Source organism: Macrotis lagotis, chromosome 3 (assembly GCF_037893015.1).
Source record: "Macrotis lagotis isolate mMagLag1 chromosome 3, bilby.v1.9.chrom.fasta, whole genome shotgun sequence".
NCBI lineage: Eukaryota > Metazoa > Chordata > Mammalia > Peramelemorphia > Peramelidae > Macrotis > Macrotis lagotis.
Genome location: NC_133660.1, coordinates 25657895 through 25677458, shown reverse-complemented (window position 1 = coordinate 25677458; position 19564 = coordinate 25657895). Strand labels below are relative to the sequence as shown.

General features: G+C 40.2%; 1 protein-coding gene across 1 annotated transcript; it reads left to right on the top strand.

Moving 5' to 3' along the window:
• The first annotated feature begins 5512 nt into the window (after nucleotides 1-5512).
• LOC141516017 (interleukin-21-like) lies at nucleotides 5513-17429 on the top strand. Its single transcript, XM_074227371.1, has 5 exons — nucleotides 5513-5964; nucleotides 6092-6127; nucleotides 14304-14450; nucleotides 17157-17234; nucleotides 17321-17429. Exons 1-5 carry the CDS (start codon nucleotides 5821-5823, stop codon nucleotides 17378-17380), a joined length of 465 nt encoding a protein of 154 aa, XP_074083472.1. The 5' UTR covers nucleotides 5513-5820; the 3' UTR covers nucleotides 17381-17429.
• Nucleotides 17430-19564: the final 2135 nt, after the last annotated feature.

Below are 19564 nucleotides of genomic sequence, written 5' to 3'. Positions count from 1 at the left end.
TTTTACCGATCAGGAATTTGAGGCTCAGAGAGGTGATGAAATTTGTCAGTATAATATAACCAGCAAGTGGGAAGAAATAGGACTTGGACTCATCCTTACAGATGAAGAAACTGAACTAGAGATCAAATGACTTATCCAAGATCATATTGGGAGTAAGTGGATGTGAACCTGGATCTTCTGACTCTTAGGCCTTCCTTATTCTTTTTTTTTCTACCACACTTCTTCTCTGCTCTGCTTTGAGTACTAAGAAGAAGCTTAAATTCCGGAAATCAGCTTCATGTAACCAAAGGCTCGTCCACCTTCCCAGAAGTCCATGATCTTGAATGTTAGAAGGGACCCTGGGGGAAACTAAGACTCAGAGGGAAACTCACCTGCTCAGGGCCACAGACTGGGTAAGTTTTAGAATCAATAGTCAAATTCAGGTCCTCAGACTTCAAACCTTAGACTTTTCCTATTGTATGATGATGCCTCTAAAGACATAAATGTTTTTACTGCAGTTGTTCAGAATTACTATAAGCATAAGTTCCTCTGATTTAGAATGCTAGAATTAGGTCATCAAACTGCATGCAAACCACTTGACCACATTCTCTGAAACTAGGGTCCCTAGGCATTCCCAGATTTAGGTTTATAATTCTATTCTATAAATATGTACTAAGTGCCTATTTTTTGCAGAAGTCTATGCTGGGTGCAGTGGGGAAATACAAAATATAGGTAGCCCAGTCCCTGCCCTCATGAAGCTCCCAACCTAATAGCTTGGGATGCTACATATGCAACAAATTATATAAGATATGTATCTTAGAGAGAGGCAGTTACATCAATCAATAAACATTTATTCAGAAAAGAAAATGCTTTTTTTTTTTTTTAACAAAGAAAGTTAAAAGACATTCCCTCCCCTTGGCTGGTCTTGGAGGCAGGAAAAAATTATTTCAAATCCTATCTCAGACACTTAATGAAAAAGTGGATTAAGTCACTTTATCAATCTCAGCTTGAATTTCCTTTCATAAAATAGGAATAAAGATAATGTCTTCATCACCCTCAAATCTCTCCTGGTCCCTCATCAACCTACTGTTTCTTGAACATCTCTATCTGGCTGCTGACCACAATGTCTGAAACAAAACTCATCATTTTTTCTCCCCAAACCTTCCATTCTTTCTAATTTGCTTATTATTGCTAAGGGCACCACCATCCTCCCAGTCAGGTTAAGTTAATAATACAGGTGATGCTTCTCTCGCATTCAACCCTCGACCCTACCATATCCAACCTGCTGACAAATCTTGTCTGTTTTATCTTCCCAACATCTCCTGCACATGGCCCATTCTCTCCATAATCAATTAACCACTTTTGTATAGACAGACCTCATTACCTCTTGTCTAAACTGTTAAAATAACCTTTTAAAGAATAGATTATAGGGGGTGGCTAGGTGGCGCAGTGGATAAAGCACTGGCCCTGGAGTCAGGAGTACCTGGGTTCAAATCCAGTCTCAGACACTTAATAATTACCTAGCTGTGTGGCCTTGGGCAAGCCACTTAACCCCATTGCCTTGAAAAATCTAAAAAAAATAGAATATATTACTACATTTTGGTTTGGTATCACATAATTTATGTATCACCCATATCCTTCTCCCTCCCTTTTCCAGAGAGCCATTTTTATATAGAGACTAAGAAGAAAATAAAAACGAGAAAAAATTTCAGCAAAAACAACCAAAGTTGATTAAATGAGGTTAAATTCAGTGATTCATAGTCATAGACCCTCTACCTTTCCAAAGGACTAGAGTGAGATGTCTTCTCTCTTCTTTAGGGTTCAGTTTGTTCTTTGCGACATGGCAATATTGACTTTCCATTGTTTTTTGATTGTTTCAAGAAATGATATAAATGCTAGTTCTTGTCATTATTATTAGAGATGTAAAATGCCAAGGGATTTCCTGGTGTGGAGGTGGCCATTCTCACCAGATAGATTAAAAAAGGTTTCTTGAAGGAAGGTGCCTTAGATTTAGACTTTAATGGGAGAATGGGATTTGAACAAGGACAGTCAGGTGGCATCACAGTACATGCAATACTGGGTCTAGAGTCAAGAAGACTCATCTTCCTGAGTTCAAATCCAACCTCAGACACTTATTAGCTGCGTGACCTAGGGTAAGTCACTTAACCCTGTCTACCTAGGTTTCCTCATCTGTCAAATGAGATGGAAAAGGAAATGGCAAACCACTCCAGTATCTCTGCCAAGAAAACCTCAAATGGGGTTACAAAGAATCAGACATGACTGAACAACAATAATAATTGAACAAGGAGTTCCAAAGTCTGTGAATTATGATTTCTCCTAACTTCATAGTCAGTGTTCTTGCCACTATGTCAAGCCACCTCTGGCCTTCAGTAAAGACAACTAGGTCAGCAAAGGATCGTGCCATCCCTGAATTGGTCAAAGGAAGGAACTGAGGATGTTTAACCCAGAGGAGAAGAGATGTGGGAAGGATGAAGCTATTGCAAGGAGTTTTCCACAAGATAGTTCATACTGTGAACTGGAAGGGGATGTGAGGGCTTTCTTCAGAATGTGAAGGATTGTAGTTTGGCTGATTCTGCTTGGCTCCAGAGGGAAGAACCAGAATGAGTGGATCCTTGGTTTCAAACTCAAGGGACTTTGGAGGCTGGCCCTTTTATTTAACAGAAGAAGAAACTGAGACACAGCAAGGCTAAGGGGGAGATTAGTTAGTTACCTGAAAAGCTAACTAATCAAACAAACCAGCATATGACAGAAGTCCAGTTTGAGCTTCCCATCCTATCTATGGTAAGTTTATAAATTAACTTTGTAGTCAGAATGAACAAGTCTCATGTAGGATCTTGAACTGAAAGAGATCTTATTGGTCAACCAAACTCAGCCTTTCGTTTACAGAAGCAGAGCCTGAACTAGATTAGGGGGAGGCCAGACATCACATTTGTAGAAAAGAATAGACCCAGGATTCTAATCTAGTTCTATTTATTCCAAAACTAGCCTTCTTTCTACCTGTAGAGTAGGTAGTGCTGTTTATCCAGATCCCCATTTTTACAGATGGGGAAACTGAGGCCCATCCATGTTTGAACTCTAAAAGTAGAATTTAAATGCATATTGACTACCTCACATTTCAACACCTTGCTAAATTGTCTTCCTTTCTTCCCAGGGTTTGTCCTTGTTCATGTGGATCCTCCCTCAAATGCCCTAAACTTCCAGTTGTTCCATCTATTCCAACTCAGTGACTCCAAGGGACGGCCCCCTGAATCTCACCATTATTCATAAATGTTCCATTTCCTTGGTGTTAAAATCTGAATTTACTCTATCTGGCCATAACCATATAGAGTCAAGCAGACTCACCTTCCTGAGTTCAAATCCAACCTCAGACACTTATTAGCTGTGCAACCTAGGCTAAGTCACTTAACCCCATCTGCCTCGGTTTCCCTATCTGTCAAGTGAGATGGAAAAGGAAATGGTAAACCACTCCAGTCATTCTCTCCAATCCCCTACTCCAGCCTTCAGCACTTTCCCCGACCATCAGCCCTTTTCTGACTCTACTCTTTTCCTTTCTCAATTTTTGACCCTACAGTTAACCAATTCAACCACACACTGAGACCTTAAACTCTCGTGCTTCCATTGCTTATCCCTTGCCAGACTCAAACGCTTCCTTATGCCCTTCTTTACTCCTTGTTCCTACTCAGATGGCACCTAATAGACCTAGAGGAAATCACAACTAGATGCTAACCAGGTTTATTACAGACTTTAGTTCTCCAGCTTCAATTGGGAACTTTTATCCATCTCTAATTGATTTTCAATCTCATTCCTCATAGAAATTTAATGCCCTCCTTTCTCTTTAAACTTCCTACACCCCCCTCTCATTTCATCATCTCATTGAAGGATCTTACCAATTTACTGAGAAAAAAATGAAACTATTTGATTCCCACTGTTCCCATTCTTGCCATCTACAAATCTCCCAGTCTCTCCTTCTTTGTTCCAATCTTGGGATATGGAGATGATCCATCTTCTTTCCAAAATCAACCCTTTCTCTATGTGATCTTGATTCCATTCCTTCCAGTCTCCCCAAGCATATTGCTTTCATTATCATGCTCCCTCTCTAACTTGCAATTTTTCCCTATTTACAACTCTCCCCCAACCTAAAAAAGTCTCAACTAGATGCTACCCTTCCTTGAGCTATCATCCTATTTCTCTCCTATATTTTCTCAGCTAAACTCTTAGAAAAAGTTGTCTCCATTTGCCATCATTTCCTCTCCTCACACACATTCCTCAAGTTTTTGTAATCTGACTTCCCACCTCATCACTCAACCAAACAAGTTCTGTCTGAAGTTACCTGCTCTGATGGTCTTTTCTCAGTTTCCATCCTCCTTGACTTCTCTACTGCTACATTTGGCTCTGTTGACCATTCTCTTCTCCTGAATACATTTTTCTCTGTGCTCTTTCATCATTCTTCTCCTACCTGTCAGACTACTCTGATTTCCTTAGTAAGTTCCTCATCCATTTAACCCCCATATAACCCACACAAGCCTCTGTTCTGGGCTCCTTTCTGTGTTATCTCTATTGTCTGTAGTCTATACCAGTCTTCTCTTTCTCTCTGTCTTGGTTTCTATCTCTGTGTCTCTGTCTTTGTCTCTATCTCTATCTCTGAGTCTGGGTCTCTTGCTGTTTCTCTCTCTCTCTCTCTCTCTCTCTCTCTCTCTCTCTCTCTCTCTCTCTCTCTCTCTCTCCCTCTCTCCCTATCCACCACCTAGGTGAACAAGACCTTCAGAGAACATCTAACATTTAACAAAAGGAGATTTACTGGACCATCACATGGAAGGGATGCCCAACAAAGATGCTGCATTGGGTCAGGGAGGTACAGCACCTTGGATGAATGAATGAAGATTTTCAGATGCATTGTCAGAAACCACCAGCACCATCATAATCATGCCATTTCAACATGGCATATAGAGGCACTTTATTTTATAAAAGCATCATGTCACTACAATTTTGTGAAGTGATTCTGGAAATGCTATTATCCCTATTTTGCAGGTGAAGAAACTGATTCTCGGAGCTAAGTCATTTGTCCAAGTTCCCACTGCTGGGAGGTAGCACTATTAATAATAGCAAACCAAGATTTGCTATTACAAATGTACAATTTGTCCACAACAGGCACTAAATGCTGGCTGCCTAAGTCCCATATTTGAGTTAGCCAGAAGCTAGAATTTTTCTTTGGGAAATGCCCTCTCTATTCAAAACTTCCTAAAGGCTTCCTCTCCTCCTACTCCTAATGGCATACCAGCTAATTCCAAACAGAATGACAAAGTCCCTTGGGGTAAGACCTATAGGGTAACAAATGAGGCCAATTGACTCATCCCTGGAGTGTCACTATGAGTGTGCCCCCAGGGTGTCAGATGGTACAGGTAAGATTCTGTGGGTGGCCTGAAAAAAAGGAGATCAAGGTGTTTTTGTTTATTGCTTTGAAGCTTATAATACCTACTGTTTACTCCTGGGCCCCTTTTGATTCATGGTGAAAACTGGAATCCACCCATTCTCTCCTTTTCCTGTCTAACATGCAGATGGGGCACATTTTGCTGTCTCCATCAATCCCTGCCCCCACACCCTCACACATGCACACGTATACCTAGCCAGTGGAAAAGAAAAAAGTTACTCACATTCATCCATCTCACAAAGATTTCCAGGCTGAAATGGGAGGGTTTTAGCTCTCCTGTAAGGATGAATAAATAGGTGAGTGGCTAGCAGCCTGTCCATTGTACCCTGGAGTAGACCCTTAGCCAAGCTAGGGATTGGCTCTTGGTAATTGGAAGCCTAAAACCTAGCCCCATGGAGAGGACAATCATCTACCTCCTGGTCATCATCATCTCTGGGACAGCGGCCTCTAAACACAACACCCCATTCCGCCGCCAGACCAGGATACTCCAACTTCTACATATTGCTGAACAACTGAAAACCTGTGTGAACGATACGGTGAGTAGGAACTGAGCCATCACCAAGGGGTGAACAACTCAAAGCTTTGATGCTGTTTATTCTCAATCTAAAAGGAGTTCATTTTCCACCTAAAAAATCATATGAATGCCATTTTCTTTTGCTCTAGGATCCTGCACTTCTGCCAACCCCTGAAAATGTTGAGGTAAGACCAGTTCTACCTTACTCTATATGTTGATTTTTGAGTATTGTAAAAGGTTGTTGAGGAGGAAATGTCTTATCTAGGTAGAGCAAGCAAGAGTGAGGAGTAGCATCAAAATTAAATCCCGCCTCCTGTAACAGTTCATTGATTTGGAATTAAATCTTGCACCCAACAAGTTACTAAATGTTGATCTATCTTTTACTCAGTTTTCTTCTATGATGAGTGGTCAGGGATTTCAAGTTCATTTAAGGATAATCTAAGAGGTTTTTTTGTACATATACATATCCATTTGTTGAATTTGATCTTCTCTCTCTTGCAAGACATAGATAGATAGTATCTTAAATTCATGGATTTGGAACTGAAAGGGACCTTAGAGACCACAGAGTTTTCCTGATGAGGAACTTGAGGTCCAGAGATATGTCTTGCCTAAGGTCATACAGTTAAGAAGTGACCTAGATGGGATTTGAATTCAGATCCTGGGACTAAATTTAGTGACTGGGTTCCTCAGCCAAGATCTGCAAATCTACTAGGCTGGAATTAATATCACTCTGCCTTGAGAAAGGACCTGAGTAGTAAGTAACTCATCTAATTTCCAATGGATAGAAAGAAGCGGGTAAAATTTGGGTGCATATCAAAAGAGGCTTGTCCATTAAGGGGAAGAAAAATAATTCTTAGGATGGTCAAGAACGGGGGTATGGGGATAATTATACTTCTTTGTAGTCTCAGAGGAACTTTGTTAATCAGTAAGGTGTGGCTTGCACGATGAATTATGCATCCTTAAACTCCTTAAAAGAAATCCATTTGAATCCCTGGAAGGACCAGTTAGATAGATAAGCTGATTCCTAAATGGTGATAGATTGTTTTCACTGTCACCCACATGTGGTCTCAAAAACACAAATAACCTTAGAGAGATAGAAAGAGTGCTGGGAACCAGTACAGGGAGGGGTGTAGATGTTAAACCAAAGAGTAACAAGAAAGGAGTTACTGTAAATGAATATAAATAGTTGAGAAAGTGAATGAGTCATAGAAATTCATTTTCTTAAAACAACTTCTGCATGGTGTTTACTGATACACTTTACAAAAGGAATCAAACCAAGAGCTCTCTCCAACCAATTAGGAGAAGATTGTCCCAAACTGAGTCCAAGGGAGGATGCTTCTTAATAGATGTGTCTGTTGATCATGCTTTGAATATGTAAACAATGAGGCAAAATGAAAGGGTATCATCTCAGCGATGAAATCCATACTTGTCAAATGGTGTCTCGTTTCAGAAACAAATGGCATCACTGGAAGATTTAAGGTATCTTCCCAGTTGGCCAACTCAGAAAAGGAGCAAGTGCTTCAGTTGATGGATATTTCACTTTGGTCTTCCTTTTGGCTAATCTTCAGTTACAGTTGAGACCATTTGGCCTCCAGAAGGATATAAAAATGAATAGAAATGAAGACACTTAAGTGTTTTCTCCAGACAGTTGGCATAGCCTGGCATACATAGGGTACAATGCACATATTTAAGTATATTTATTTATTTGTCAGTGTGTGCAGAGTAGTTCACTAGGCTTGGGTTGTAGATGAGACTCTCCAGTGGCAGTAGAACAGTAGTAGATAAGTCCATAGTCTTTGTATAGCTCTTAGTAGAGTATTAGATAGAATGTTGAACTTGGTTGCTAAGAACTGGGTCCAAGTTCAGCCTCTTATTCTTTAGTCCCTTAAATTCTGAGAACCTCAATTTCCTCATCTGTAAAATGGAGATTATAATATCTATGATACGGGCCTCACAGAATTGTCGAGAGGACAAATGAAATTACATATGTGTAAATGATATGCAAATTTTTCAAGGGATTCTTATCATGGAAAGATGGGGAATGTGCTATGTGCTAGGCTCTATGTTAAGTCAGAGGACTTAGGTTCAAACCCTGACTCTACCATTTGCTTTCCATGTAACCTTGTAGATGAGATAATTCACCCTTCTAAGGTCCAGTTTCCTCATCTATAAAATTTGAGGATGGACTGAGTGTTCTGTAAGGTCCATTCCAGTTGGAAGTCAATGATCTTTTTATAAAGTGAGTTATTGCAATCGTCAGTGTATCTCTACAACTCCCTATCTTTTCAATGATTCAAACCCTAGTTTCCATGATGTGTCCAAGGGAGCAGAGCTGCCTGAAGGACTTCTTTAGGTGTTTCCATTCTCAAAAATATAACGGAATGACATCAGATACAGGATTCAGAGCTGGAAGGGATCCCTTATCATTCATCCAGTTCAACGCAGAGCCTCCATGGACTGTGAAATTCTATTTGAATGAAGGCAAACATTTTCCAATGTGAAATCTGAGACAGTGCATCTGGCTGCAGGCTCAGCCCTCCTCCCCATCTCTTGCTGGAGAAAAAGGAAGGAGAGTGTCTCCATGATATGTCTCTGTGGTTTTTTTACTTTTCTTGGGCTTCCCAGATCTATGACCCTCAAACAGCGGAGGATTCCATAGATAATTCCACTGGATAATTCATAATGGCAAGTGGTCAAGGAAAAGAGATACCCAAAACTAATATTCCCAATAGGTCCTGGGACCTGCCTCCTACAGGAGGCAAGACTCAGGTTCAGGGTCTCACAATCCTGGAAGAACCAGGCAACTGTAACCACACAGTGCTTCAGAGACACAGAGAATGGGCAAAGGTATGTCAGACAGTGTATGTGGAGGGAATGACCGGAGACCCCCATTTAAAAATTGTCCAGCTCATATTTCCATAATACCTTGACATTTTCAAAGCACTCTCCTTATTACCAATCTATGAAAAGGTAGTATTATAATACTCATTTTACAGGAGGGAAACTGAGGTAAAGAGGGACTTATCCAAAGTCATACAGTTGGAGCTGGAATATAAATGTGCCTTTCTTGACTATGTTCAGTTCTCCTTCCACAACACCAAGGGACTTTTCACTGCAAGTTGAAAGAGGTTCAACAAGACAGTGTGGCACAGTAGATAGAGAGCTAGGCTCAGGATCAGAAAAAAAACCTAAGGTAAAATCCTAGACTCTAGGCACTTTATAGTTGGGTGACCTGACTTAACTTCTCCATGCCTCAATTCCCTCATCTGTAAAACTGAGGGACTTGGAATCAACATCCCTTAGAAGCAGCTAGGTATCACAATAAACAGAGAACTGGCCCCAATTTCAAATCTAGCTCCAGACACAAGTATGCGACCTCTATCTGCCTCAGATGCCTATTTCCTTCCTCTTGGGTCCCCTCTCACTCATGTGATTCTATAAATTGGGGTCAGAAGGGACCTAGCTTCAAATTTTAGATTTCCTCCTTGGCAGCTGTATGACACTGATCAAGTCACAACGGGGAGACATAGAGGCCAAACCATCTGCAGCTAGGTTAGAAGCTAAAGAGGCTCCCAGAGCTGCAATCTGGAAAGAAACCCTTAGTCATCTCCAGCGAACTGTAATTCAGAACATACCCTGGACTTGCATGAAACCTACTTTAAAAATCAGCAAAATGAATAATCAATGGCCTTGAGCCTGCAGATCAGCAGGCTAATGAATGAGCCAAGGTCTGCAGGACTCCATTCTCTGGAGCCTCATTTTCTGTCAACATACACACCTGGAAGTGTTAACTCAGCAATCCTGGGCCCCGGTGAGAAAGCCTCGTTGGTTGTTCAGATCATCACGGATGAAACAGTTAAGGTTTCTCAGTTTCAGCTGGAAAATTTGCCTCTTTAATTATGAATATTATTTTTTTTCCAGTAAGTTAGGCCGGTAGTGGTTAAAAAGAAAAGAAAACGAGAGAAACTGAAACAGATGCAACTATGTGGTTTTCAAGGAAAAATGCAGAGCCTAGGTTCACATTTCGAAATCTTTTCTCTTAAATAAGCATTTTGACAAGGTGCGGAAAGGGGCTGCTTGGCCCTGCTGAGAGCTGGTGGCCAGGCTGCAAGGGAGACTGCAAGGGAGACTGAAGGGAGGTCACAAGGGAGACTGAAGGGAGGCTGCAAGGGAGAATGAAGGGAGGCTGCAAGGAAGGATGAAAGGAGGTTGAAAGGAAGGATGAAGAGAGGCTGTATGGAAAGCTGAAGGGAGGCCACAAGGAAGGATGAAGGGAGACTGCAAGGGCAGCTAAAGGGAGTTTGCAAGGAAAGCTGAAGGGAGGATACAAGAAAGGATGAAGAGAGGCTGCAAGGAAGGATGAAGGGATGTTGAAAGGAAGGATGAAGGGATGTTGAAAGGAAGGATGAAGAGAGGCTGTAAGAAAGGCTGAAGGGAGGTTGCAAGGAAAGCTGAAGGGAGGCTGTAAGGAAGGATGAAGGGATGTTGAAACACAGGATGAAGAGAGGCTGCAAGGGAAGGTGAAGGGAGGCTACAAAGAAGGATGATGAGAGACTGTAAGGGAGGATGAAGGGAGACCACAAAGAGGAGGAAGCAGAGAAAAGAAGTCAATTCTTGACTTGGGAACTGAGATCACCTTGGGGTGGTTCCCCAAATAGCACACAGGGGAGACATGAGGTTCCCGCTGGAAAGCCACTGGGAACAAGGGGCCTAGCTGTGGGGTTTACCCCCTGCAATTAACTTGTTTAGAAGAAATTCCAAAGATGAAGCTTTTTTTCCATTTTTTTTTTAAATGAACCCAAAAGTAACAATTTCATGGTATGGGAGGTAGAATATCAGGAAGATGTGGGTTCAGATCCCACCTCTGACACTTTGTGTGACTGAAAGTCAACCTCAAAGAACCTCAGTTTCCTCTTCTGTAAAATGATGAGACTTGATTCAGTAGGTCTGGCAATCCCTCTTAGCACTAAGATCCTATAAAAGTAGGGTGACTCCAGTAAAATTCTACCCTCTGAGCCTTGGCTTCCTCACCTAGATGGTGAAGAGGCTGGGCCAAATGACCTTGGAGGTCTCCTAGGGCTCTGCCTTGATTTAGGATCTTACATTTTCTTAGAACCAGCTTTAACTTGATTCATTTAAATACCAAACAATTATAAATTTTATTTTTCAAGGTGAGGGCTTCCCATTTTTTCTCACTTTTGACACTGGGAAGGATTTTTTGTCTTCTTTTCTGTTGTGGATTCCTTTGGTAAAGTTTCTGAACCCCTTCAGAGTATTTTTTTTTAATCCAATGAAATTCTAAATTTCAGTTAGCTATCGCAGAAAATGAAGGTATGGGTTTTTGCATCCAAGCTGAAATCTATCTAGAGACACTCTCCCCTTGCATTCCAGAGAGCCCGGTTTAAGGAGTCCCTGCTTGGTTTCCAAAGAACTGAGTTATATAGCTCTACTACTTCCTAGACTTGTAACCACCTCTCTAAGCCTCAGTTTCTTCTTCTGTAAATATGTATCTATGTGCACATATATGTATATTAGAAGAGATACCCCTATGATCCCTTTCATTGCAAAATTATGATAGTATTTGGCAAATACATTTTGACAAAGGATGGCCAGCTAATGAATGCTTCTTCAAATCATGTTAATTCATGCATTTTTTCCATGCTGTTCTTTCCTTCTATATAAAAGGAACTCTCTCTCTCTCTCTCTTTCTGTCTCTGTCTGTCTCTCTCTGTCTCCGTCTGTCTGTCTGTCTGTTTCTCTCTCTCTCTCTCTCTCTCTCTCTCTATATATATATATATATATATATATATATATATATATATATATATATATATACATATTTATACATGTATATATATATATGTCTCTATCTCTGTCTCTCTCTGTCTCTTTCTTTCTCTCTCTCTCTCTCTCTCTCTCTCTCTCTCTCTCTCTCTCTGGAAAATACTCAATTTCTCTTCTGTGATGTTCACAGAGCACCTTAGGATTTAAAACTGGAAGGCCAAGTCCAGCCTTCTCCTTTGGCAGTTGAGCCACCTGAAGCTCAGAGAGGTTAAGTAACTTGCCCGGGATCACATAGCTAGTAAATACCTGAATCAGGGTTTGAGCCCGAGCCTTTCTAACTTCCATGGCAGTGTCCTGCCCACTATATCATGGCAGATTTTAATTGTTAGGCTTCTTTTGTAGAAAAATGTTGATGAACAATCCATCACCAAATCATCTAAAGCAAGCTGTAAACCTTAAAGGGCAGGGGCTGTACTTGGCTGTATCTATACCTCACCCATCCTTTGCCTAAAGAAATAGGCTAATTTCTTTTTTTTCCTTATATGATCTTAATTGAAACAAGACTATCAATCAGGTTCCAGAAGAACTCACTAAGAAGATAAAGTTAACCCTTAATGATAGCGCCTTTGCCCTAAAACTCTTAGAGTAAGGAAACATTCCTTAAATCTAGGCAGGTTTTTTTTAATTCCTAGGCACATAGTAGTTAGAACATTGGATTCAGCATTTGGAAGACTTGAGTTTGAATCTTACTTCAGTTATTTATTAGCTTTGTGACCCTGAGTGAGACACTTAAAGTTTCTGGGACTCAGTTTCCTCATCTGTAAAATGGCAATAAAATTAGTATCTACCTCAAAGAGTAATGTGAAGAGCAAATGGGATAATATATGTTGAACTCCTTATCTAAAACTTGGAAGTGTTAAATAAGGGTTGGCTCTTATTATAGCTTAACTTGCTGTCCATCACCCCAAATGTGGAGGAGACTTCAATATTAGTCCCTGAGGTTGGAAGATCAAATTACCCTCTCTGCAGAGAAAATTTAATTCCTTTCCTCTCTTCAGTCATAGTACTTTCCAGTGACTGTGATCATATAATAGAAAAAAGGAAAAAAAGATTAATAGATAAAAAAAAAAAGAATCCTGATAAGGATTTGGAAGGAAGGAACGAGGAGCTGCTTTGACACTTTATGAATTGAAATGAATTAATTTAAAAGTAAATAGTTACAGAATCAGATTGTTTGGTTGTATTGATTTTATGACAGGGAAAAGGACTGGGCCTGTGGCTTCATTAGTATAAAGCACTCCCAGATGAGGAAACTTCCTCAATCAATGCAGACAATATTCCTTATAGTCTTAGAGAATTGCTCAGAATTGACTCAGAAGTAAAGTGACTTATTCAGGATCACATAGTAGGCAACCTTTCTATGCTTTCAACAGAATACATATATATATATATATATATATATATATATATATATGTGTGTGTGTGTGTGTGTGTGTGTGTGTGTGTGTGTGTGTGTGTATATATTAGAGTATCCTGATAGCTCATTAAGTGAAAGAATGCATATTCCAGAATTCCTGGACTTTCCAGGGTGAGACACCAGGTGAATGGTATCCAAAGGTAGCTAAGTGGTACCATGGATAATCGTCTTGGGCCAGGAGTAAGGAAGTTCTGAATTCAAATCTGGCTTCAAATCGCTTAACCTTTGCCTGCCTTGTTTTCCCCATCTGTAAAATGGGAATAAGAAGAAGCACCTCCTTCTGAGAGTTGTGAGGATCAAATGAAATAATATTGACAAGCTCTAAAGTAGTTGCTGCACACTGGATAGGCTTCTTTCCTTCCTTTAAAGGTCCCTCCAAGATGTTATGAGAAGCCAAATAGAAAAGGGAATAGAAATTTGTAGTCCAGAAGACCTGAGTTCAGATCCTGCCTCAAATACTTACCAGCTCTGTGACTTCAGGCAAATCAGTGAGCCTTAAGGAATCTGCTGTTCAGATGTAAAATGATCAAGAAATTACTTCTAGTACCTTCCTCCAGAGGTTGTCAGAAGGAATCCAATGCAATTGCTCTATATAGCATTTTTTGAATTCTAAAATGGGGGAAGAAAGGGGAAGGGGCTCAAACCTATGATCTCATTGTCATTCCTGGATGAGGAAATTTCCTTTACCAGTGCAGGTGGGCACCTTCTCTGATTGGCAGAGAATTGCCTAGGATACTCAGATATTAAACCTGGGTCACACAGCCTTGTATGAAAGAGGCAAGTTTTAAACCTTCAAAAAACACTTTTGATTCAAAGGCACACACCATTGAATCTAATCTCCTCATTTTACAGATGAGAAAACTGAGACTGACAATGGATAAGTGACCTGCCATGGCAATACAGCTGCTATACATCTGAGGCAGGATTTGGCCTCAGGTCTTCCTGACTCCAGGCTCATTGCTCTATGTATTGTTCAATTTAGATGTCAGTTATTCATTGATAGGAATCCAAACCACTGAGAAAGATGCAATGACCAAGACAGGGATGGTCACTTTTTCTCCCTAGTTTTCTCATACATGTGTAAACATTTTTCCTTTCAGAAACACTGTGAGGAGTCTGCCATTAAATGTTTCCAGGAAGCCCCATTACAGCCCTCCAATGATGAAAAAAATAAAACAAGATTTGATTTATTAATTAATCAACTCAGAAGGAGACTGCCTTGGAAGGAAGCCAAAAAGACAAAACCAGTAAGTTTATTGTCATTTGCCATCTACCTTATTTCTGCTTGTGAACTAGATTCCCCAAAAGCCTCTTGAGTCTTCCTGGTTAGGTCTCACTTTGGAGAAAGGCACAGCCCCCAGATTTCAAAGGGCCAGAGATGCTATGCTGCCCTTAGGATTCAGGTGACCTGTGAGGATGAAAGCAACATACCCACGTACCCAACTTGCCAAGTAGTAGTCTGGGTATAAGGAAACTTGCTGTCATTGGCAATCTCTGAAATATTTTCTCTTAATTTAGACAACTATATTATCAACCCTCCTTTCTCACATTATTAGTGGTCTAGAAACAAGACCATAATTGGAAATTTGGGGTGCTGGGATGGGTACTAATAGCCACACATGAAGCATCGTGGGGAGGGAAGAGGTGGAGGAAGGGGGAAGAGAATGAAGTTAGGTTGAGAGGAAGCTAATTATTCTTATTAACTTGAAAGGCAGTTTGCCATAGTGGATGAAGAGACGGCCCCAGAGCTACAAAAAACTTGAGTTAAGACCCATTGCTGACAAGTAATAACTAGGTGACTGGTTATCCCAAAAGAATAATCCTGGTACACAGGCCCTCATCCCCATTTACTTGGGTCTTCTCCAGAAGACTGCCCATTCAATCATATCCCACTATCTTCAACTCTTTTATGTCTACTAGTTCATTCCTTGACGCCTGCAAACCAATCCAAGTCTCCCCATCCTGGAAAACAAAAGCCCTCCCTAAGATCCTGAATTCATCTTAACTGATAATGTTCTTTTCCCTTTCTCAGTCAAACTGTCTATACTTCTTGCTTCAATTTCATCTCTTCTCAATCATCTTAAATCTGACTTTTCACCCTATTACTCAATAGAAACCGTTCTCTTCAAAGTTATCGGTTCTCCCAACTAGCAAATCTAACATGCTTTTCTTTGTCCTAATCATTCTGGAACTATGCCACATTTGGCTTATGGACCACTCACTCTCTTTTCCTGAATATTCTTTCTTGGGTTTTAGTGACCCGGTTCTATCCTGGTTCCTCTCCCACCTACCTCATCCTTTTCAGTCTCATTAGCTCCTCTTCATCCATATTCCATCCTCCACTGTATTTTCCTTGGTCTTCTTTTCTCTTTTTTCTTAGCACAACATTTGGATCTATATAATTGCTTCTTCCCCCCCCTCCACCTGTGGAAGGCCCCAGAATTCTTTTAGTCTCTCAGACTTGATTCTTAATTCCTTCATCCCAACTATCTGATGAGCTGTCAAATTTTCCATTTCTACCTCCACAACTTCTCCCACATGGACCCTTTCTCCTCATTCAGAGAGACACCAGATTCTGGTCCTGATCAGTTCTTGCTTAGATTATTGCAATAGCTACCTATTAGATCTCTCTGCCTCAGCATTGTCTCTCCCCTCCCCAATCTATTCTTCCACATGAATGTCCATCTTAAAAAAATACAGATATGATCATATCATTCATGGCCTTACTCAGTAAACTCTAGTGGCTCCCTATTGTCTCTAGAATCACACATTAAAGTGCTCTGTGAGCCTTTCAAAGCCCTTCATAACCTGACCAATCTTTCCAGTCTCATTGTCATGAATTACTCTTTTTCCCTCCATACCATAATCAAGTCAAATTACCCTACTTTCTGTTTCTCATATAAGACCTTCTATCTCAGACCACTGTTCACATTGGGAATGAGCTCCAATCTCAACTCTGCCTCATAAAATCCCTCTCTTCCTTCAAAACAAGCTTGACTCAAGTCAGTCCAGTGGTTTAGACACACCTGGAATGGCACAAATGGCCCCACCCAAACTCCACCTTGTACCTCAAGCTCCAACTGCTCCTGCCCTCTGTCCTTCCCTCCCAAACCCTTGGCTTTTATTCTATGCATACTTATATATGTGCAGGTCACCTTCCCCAATTGCATACAGATTTCTAAAGAGTAAGCATTGTTTCATTCTTTGCATTTAGCATCCAGTACAGGAGATAGCTCATAAATGTGTATAAGTTGATTGATAGAACAAAGATCAGGGCAGCTAGCTGGCACAGTGGATAGAGCACCAGCCCTGGAGTTGGGAGGATCTGAATTCAAATCTGACCTCAGACACTTGATAATTACCTAGCTGTGTGGCCTTGGGCAAACCACTTAACCCCATTGCCTTGCAAAAACCTAAAACAAAAATATAGAACAGAACAAAGATCATCAATCATCCCTGACTGACTTTATTGATTTTATTTTGGGAAAGAGAGGGAGAGAAAGAGAAAGGGGGAGGGGGAAGGAGGTCTAAAGAGGCTAAGTAACTTAACAAAAAATTACTCACTCTATTAGGACAAATGTGGAAATGGAATCTAGGACTCTTAGGGCTTGGCTTCATGTTCTCTCCATCCTCCTTTGCCTGTCCCTCCCTCCATCCTGCCCTCAGTAACATGACAGTACAGGATTCTGTCTTTGAGCTTGCTGGATAATAGGCAGGTGATATGCCTCCCCCCAACTAAATGAGATATTTGTAAAGAGCTTAGGGTAATGTTTGGAATGAAGTTGGAGCTTCATAATTGCTTATTTCCTCCAACTTTCCCTTTCTTCTTTTTTTTAGCTTTCCTTCCCTTCCTCTCTCCCTCCCTCCTCTCTTCCTTCCTTTCTTTCTTCTTTCCAAGAAACCATGGCCTTAAGGGTGCAAATGAATGTTTCTTTTTCTTCTTGGTTTTCCAGAAATGCCCTTCATGTGCTTCTTTTAAGGAGAAACCACCCCAAGAATTCCTTGACAGTCTGAAATCACTTCTCCAAAAGGTATTTTTGTTTCCTATATCACTTCCATTATCACCTGGGGACTGGTTTTTCATGTTAGGCTCACTTATGTTACATTGTCTCCACAGATGATTTATGATCAACATTCCCATCCCCATCATAATCGTTGCCCTGGCCACTGCACCTAATTCCTGAGGGAAGTAAAGATGCCTGAAGCCCTAAGAAAAAGTTGGACACTATATGAGAGACTCTAAAATCTTAATATTCTAACAGAGGAAATATAGTATAACCATGATGGGGGGAAAAAAGAGTTCAAATAAGAGTTTAAAATTAGGAAGAGTTTTCCAAAATTACTTCAGATACAAACCTTCCATCCATTCTTCTATCCTGGATTTGGTTATTTGAGGACATGGTCAGCTCAGCTCATAGCTACATTACTGAGCAGATAGACAGAGAGGCCATGTCCTCTGATATTCATCCTTCACTGTATTATCCAACCGGGATACTGTCATCAGCAAATAGAGAAGGGGGATCTATATGAAATCACTTTGGATCTGCCTCACTCTTGGTCTCTTTACCATGCTTAATTAAATCCTAGTTAGTTTATATTCCTCTTAAAAAGCTGCTCCTATTCAGTAATGAGTGAGAACATAGAAATACTAGGAAAAATTATTTTAAAAAATGAAACTTTTTTTAAAAAAAGATCTAATTTTAAAAATCTTATCTGAATAGCTTTTACCCCATCTTAGTATATTTTATGAGTCAAAAATGTAACTTATTTATGCTTTGAGGAGAATTACTTTTCTAGTTGGCTAATGATAATGTCACTTTGTTCATAAGGATCCAATGAAATATTTATGTTCTAGGGAAATGAAGAAATGTATTTATATAATTCATTATTTTTATAGGATTCAATGTATTGTGCCAGCAGAGGGTATAAAATAGTCCCCACCAAGATCTCCTTACCATCCATAGATTTAGAGCTAGAAGGGACTCAAAAGGTCAGAATCCTACCCCCTCCTTCTGTAGATAAGCTCTAGAAAAAAAGAAATGTTGTACGCTCAGGGCCATATAGCTTGTAACCCTGAGAAAGGATTTGAACTCAGGTCTTCCTGACTCCAACTCAGTGTCCTATCCACTAATTCAGAGAAAGTATTCTGAGCCAATCGGGGCTGCCACTCTTAATTTTCTGCCTCCATCCCATTCTCCAATAAAGCCACCATGATGGACACAGGAGATGGCAGGCAGAAATAACATCCCTGGCCAACTGAACTTTGAAGTCTGAAAACTGAACTCCTATGGAGCAAACATTATAAAAGTGCTTGCACAACCTGTGTTTAAATGGTCTGGGGGAAAGAAATTTCCCTTTGTCTTAAATGTCTTAGATATACCAAGCATCCAAACAAGTATAATGGAAATAAGCAGCCTCTTCAATGATGTTACATGTGAAGCTAAACAAATTTATAGAATGGATTTAGTCTGGGGTCAGTGAACTTTTCTAAAAAAACTGAAAACTGCTTTTCCTTATACTTGGTTTCCTTTATAATTCTATGTATTTTCTTGTATGGATCAAAAAACATTACTATGAGAAGGGGTCCATAGGCTTCACTAGACTGCTAAAGGGGACCCATGACCCCAAAAGGTTAGCATCCCTTGCTCTAAAGGAATAAAATTGTTACCACAAAGTCATAAGCTAATTCAAGAACCCTCTATCTATGTCAAAATGATCTTTGGAACATGTCAAAGAACAGAGAATGTGTGGGATGAGCAACGCTTTAGGTTAGAAGTGAGAGAAAAAGAAATCTATTGTCTGTTTTGAAAGAAAAGTGCACAGCATCCACCTACTAAGTCAAGTGGAGGATGGTTTCACTTAAATAGCTGGTTCCAAACAGAAATATTTTCAAAAGCATAATTCTTTCTTAGGACCTTGGACGAGCCTAACTACCTTGTAAATGGCTGGCATGTATGATAACCATAAGCATTCACATGTCTCAGCTCAAACTTAAAAGCTGTGGTTTGGCTAATGCTAGAGAAACCACAATAGGTCAGTAGTTCCGCAGCATCTGAAACACTCTCTATGTTCATGTTTGGCAGTTGGTTGCTTCTTTGATATCATGGATTGAGTTTCAAAATCATGGATTTGCCTCAGAGTTCTCAAAAACTCACTCAGAAGCTAGTTGATCAGGTTCTTTACCTGAAATAAAAAATCTTTTCATGGAAGTTGGGAGGAAGGAACTTTTAAAAATATAAGTAAACTTGAGACTTAAGAGCTCTTTCCTGAAACACAGGGAGGAATGGTTGTTCAGAAACCAAAGAGGAAAGTGGGACCAGTGGAAAGCTCTGCCTCTATCTTATGATATTCAATGCCAATC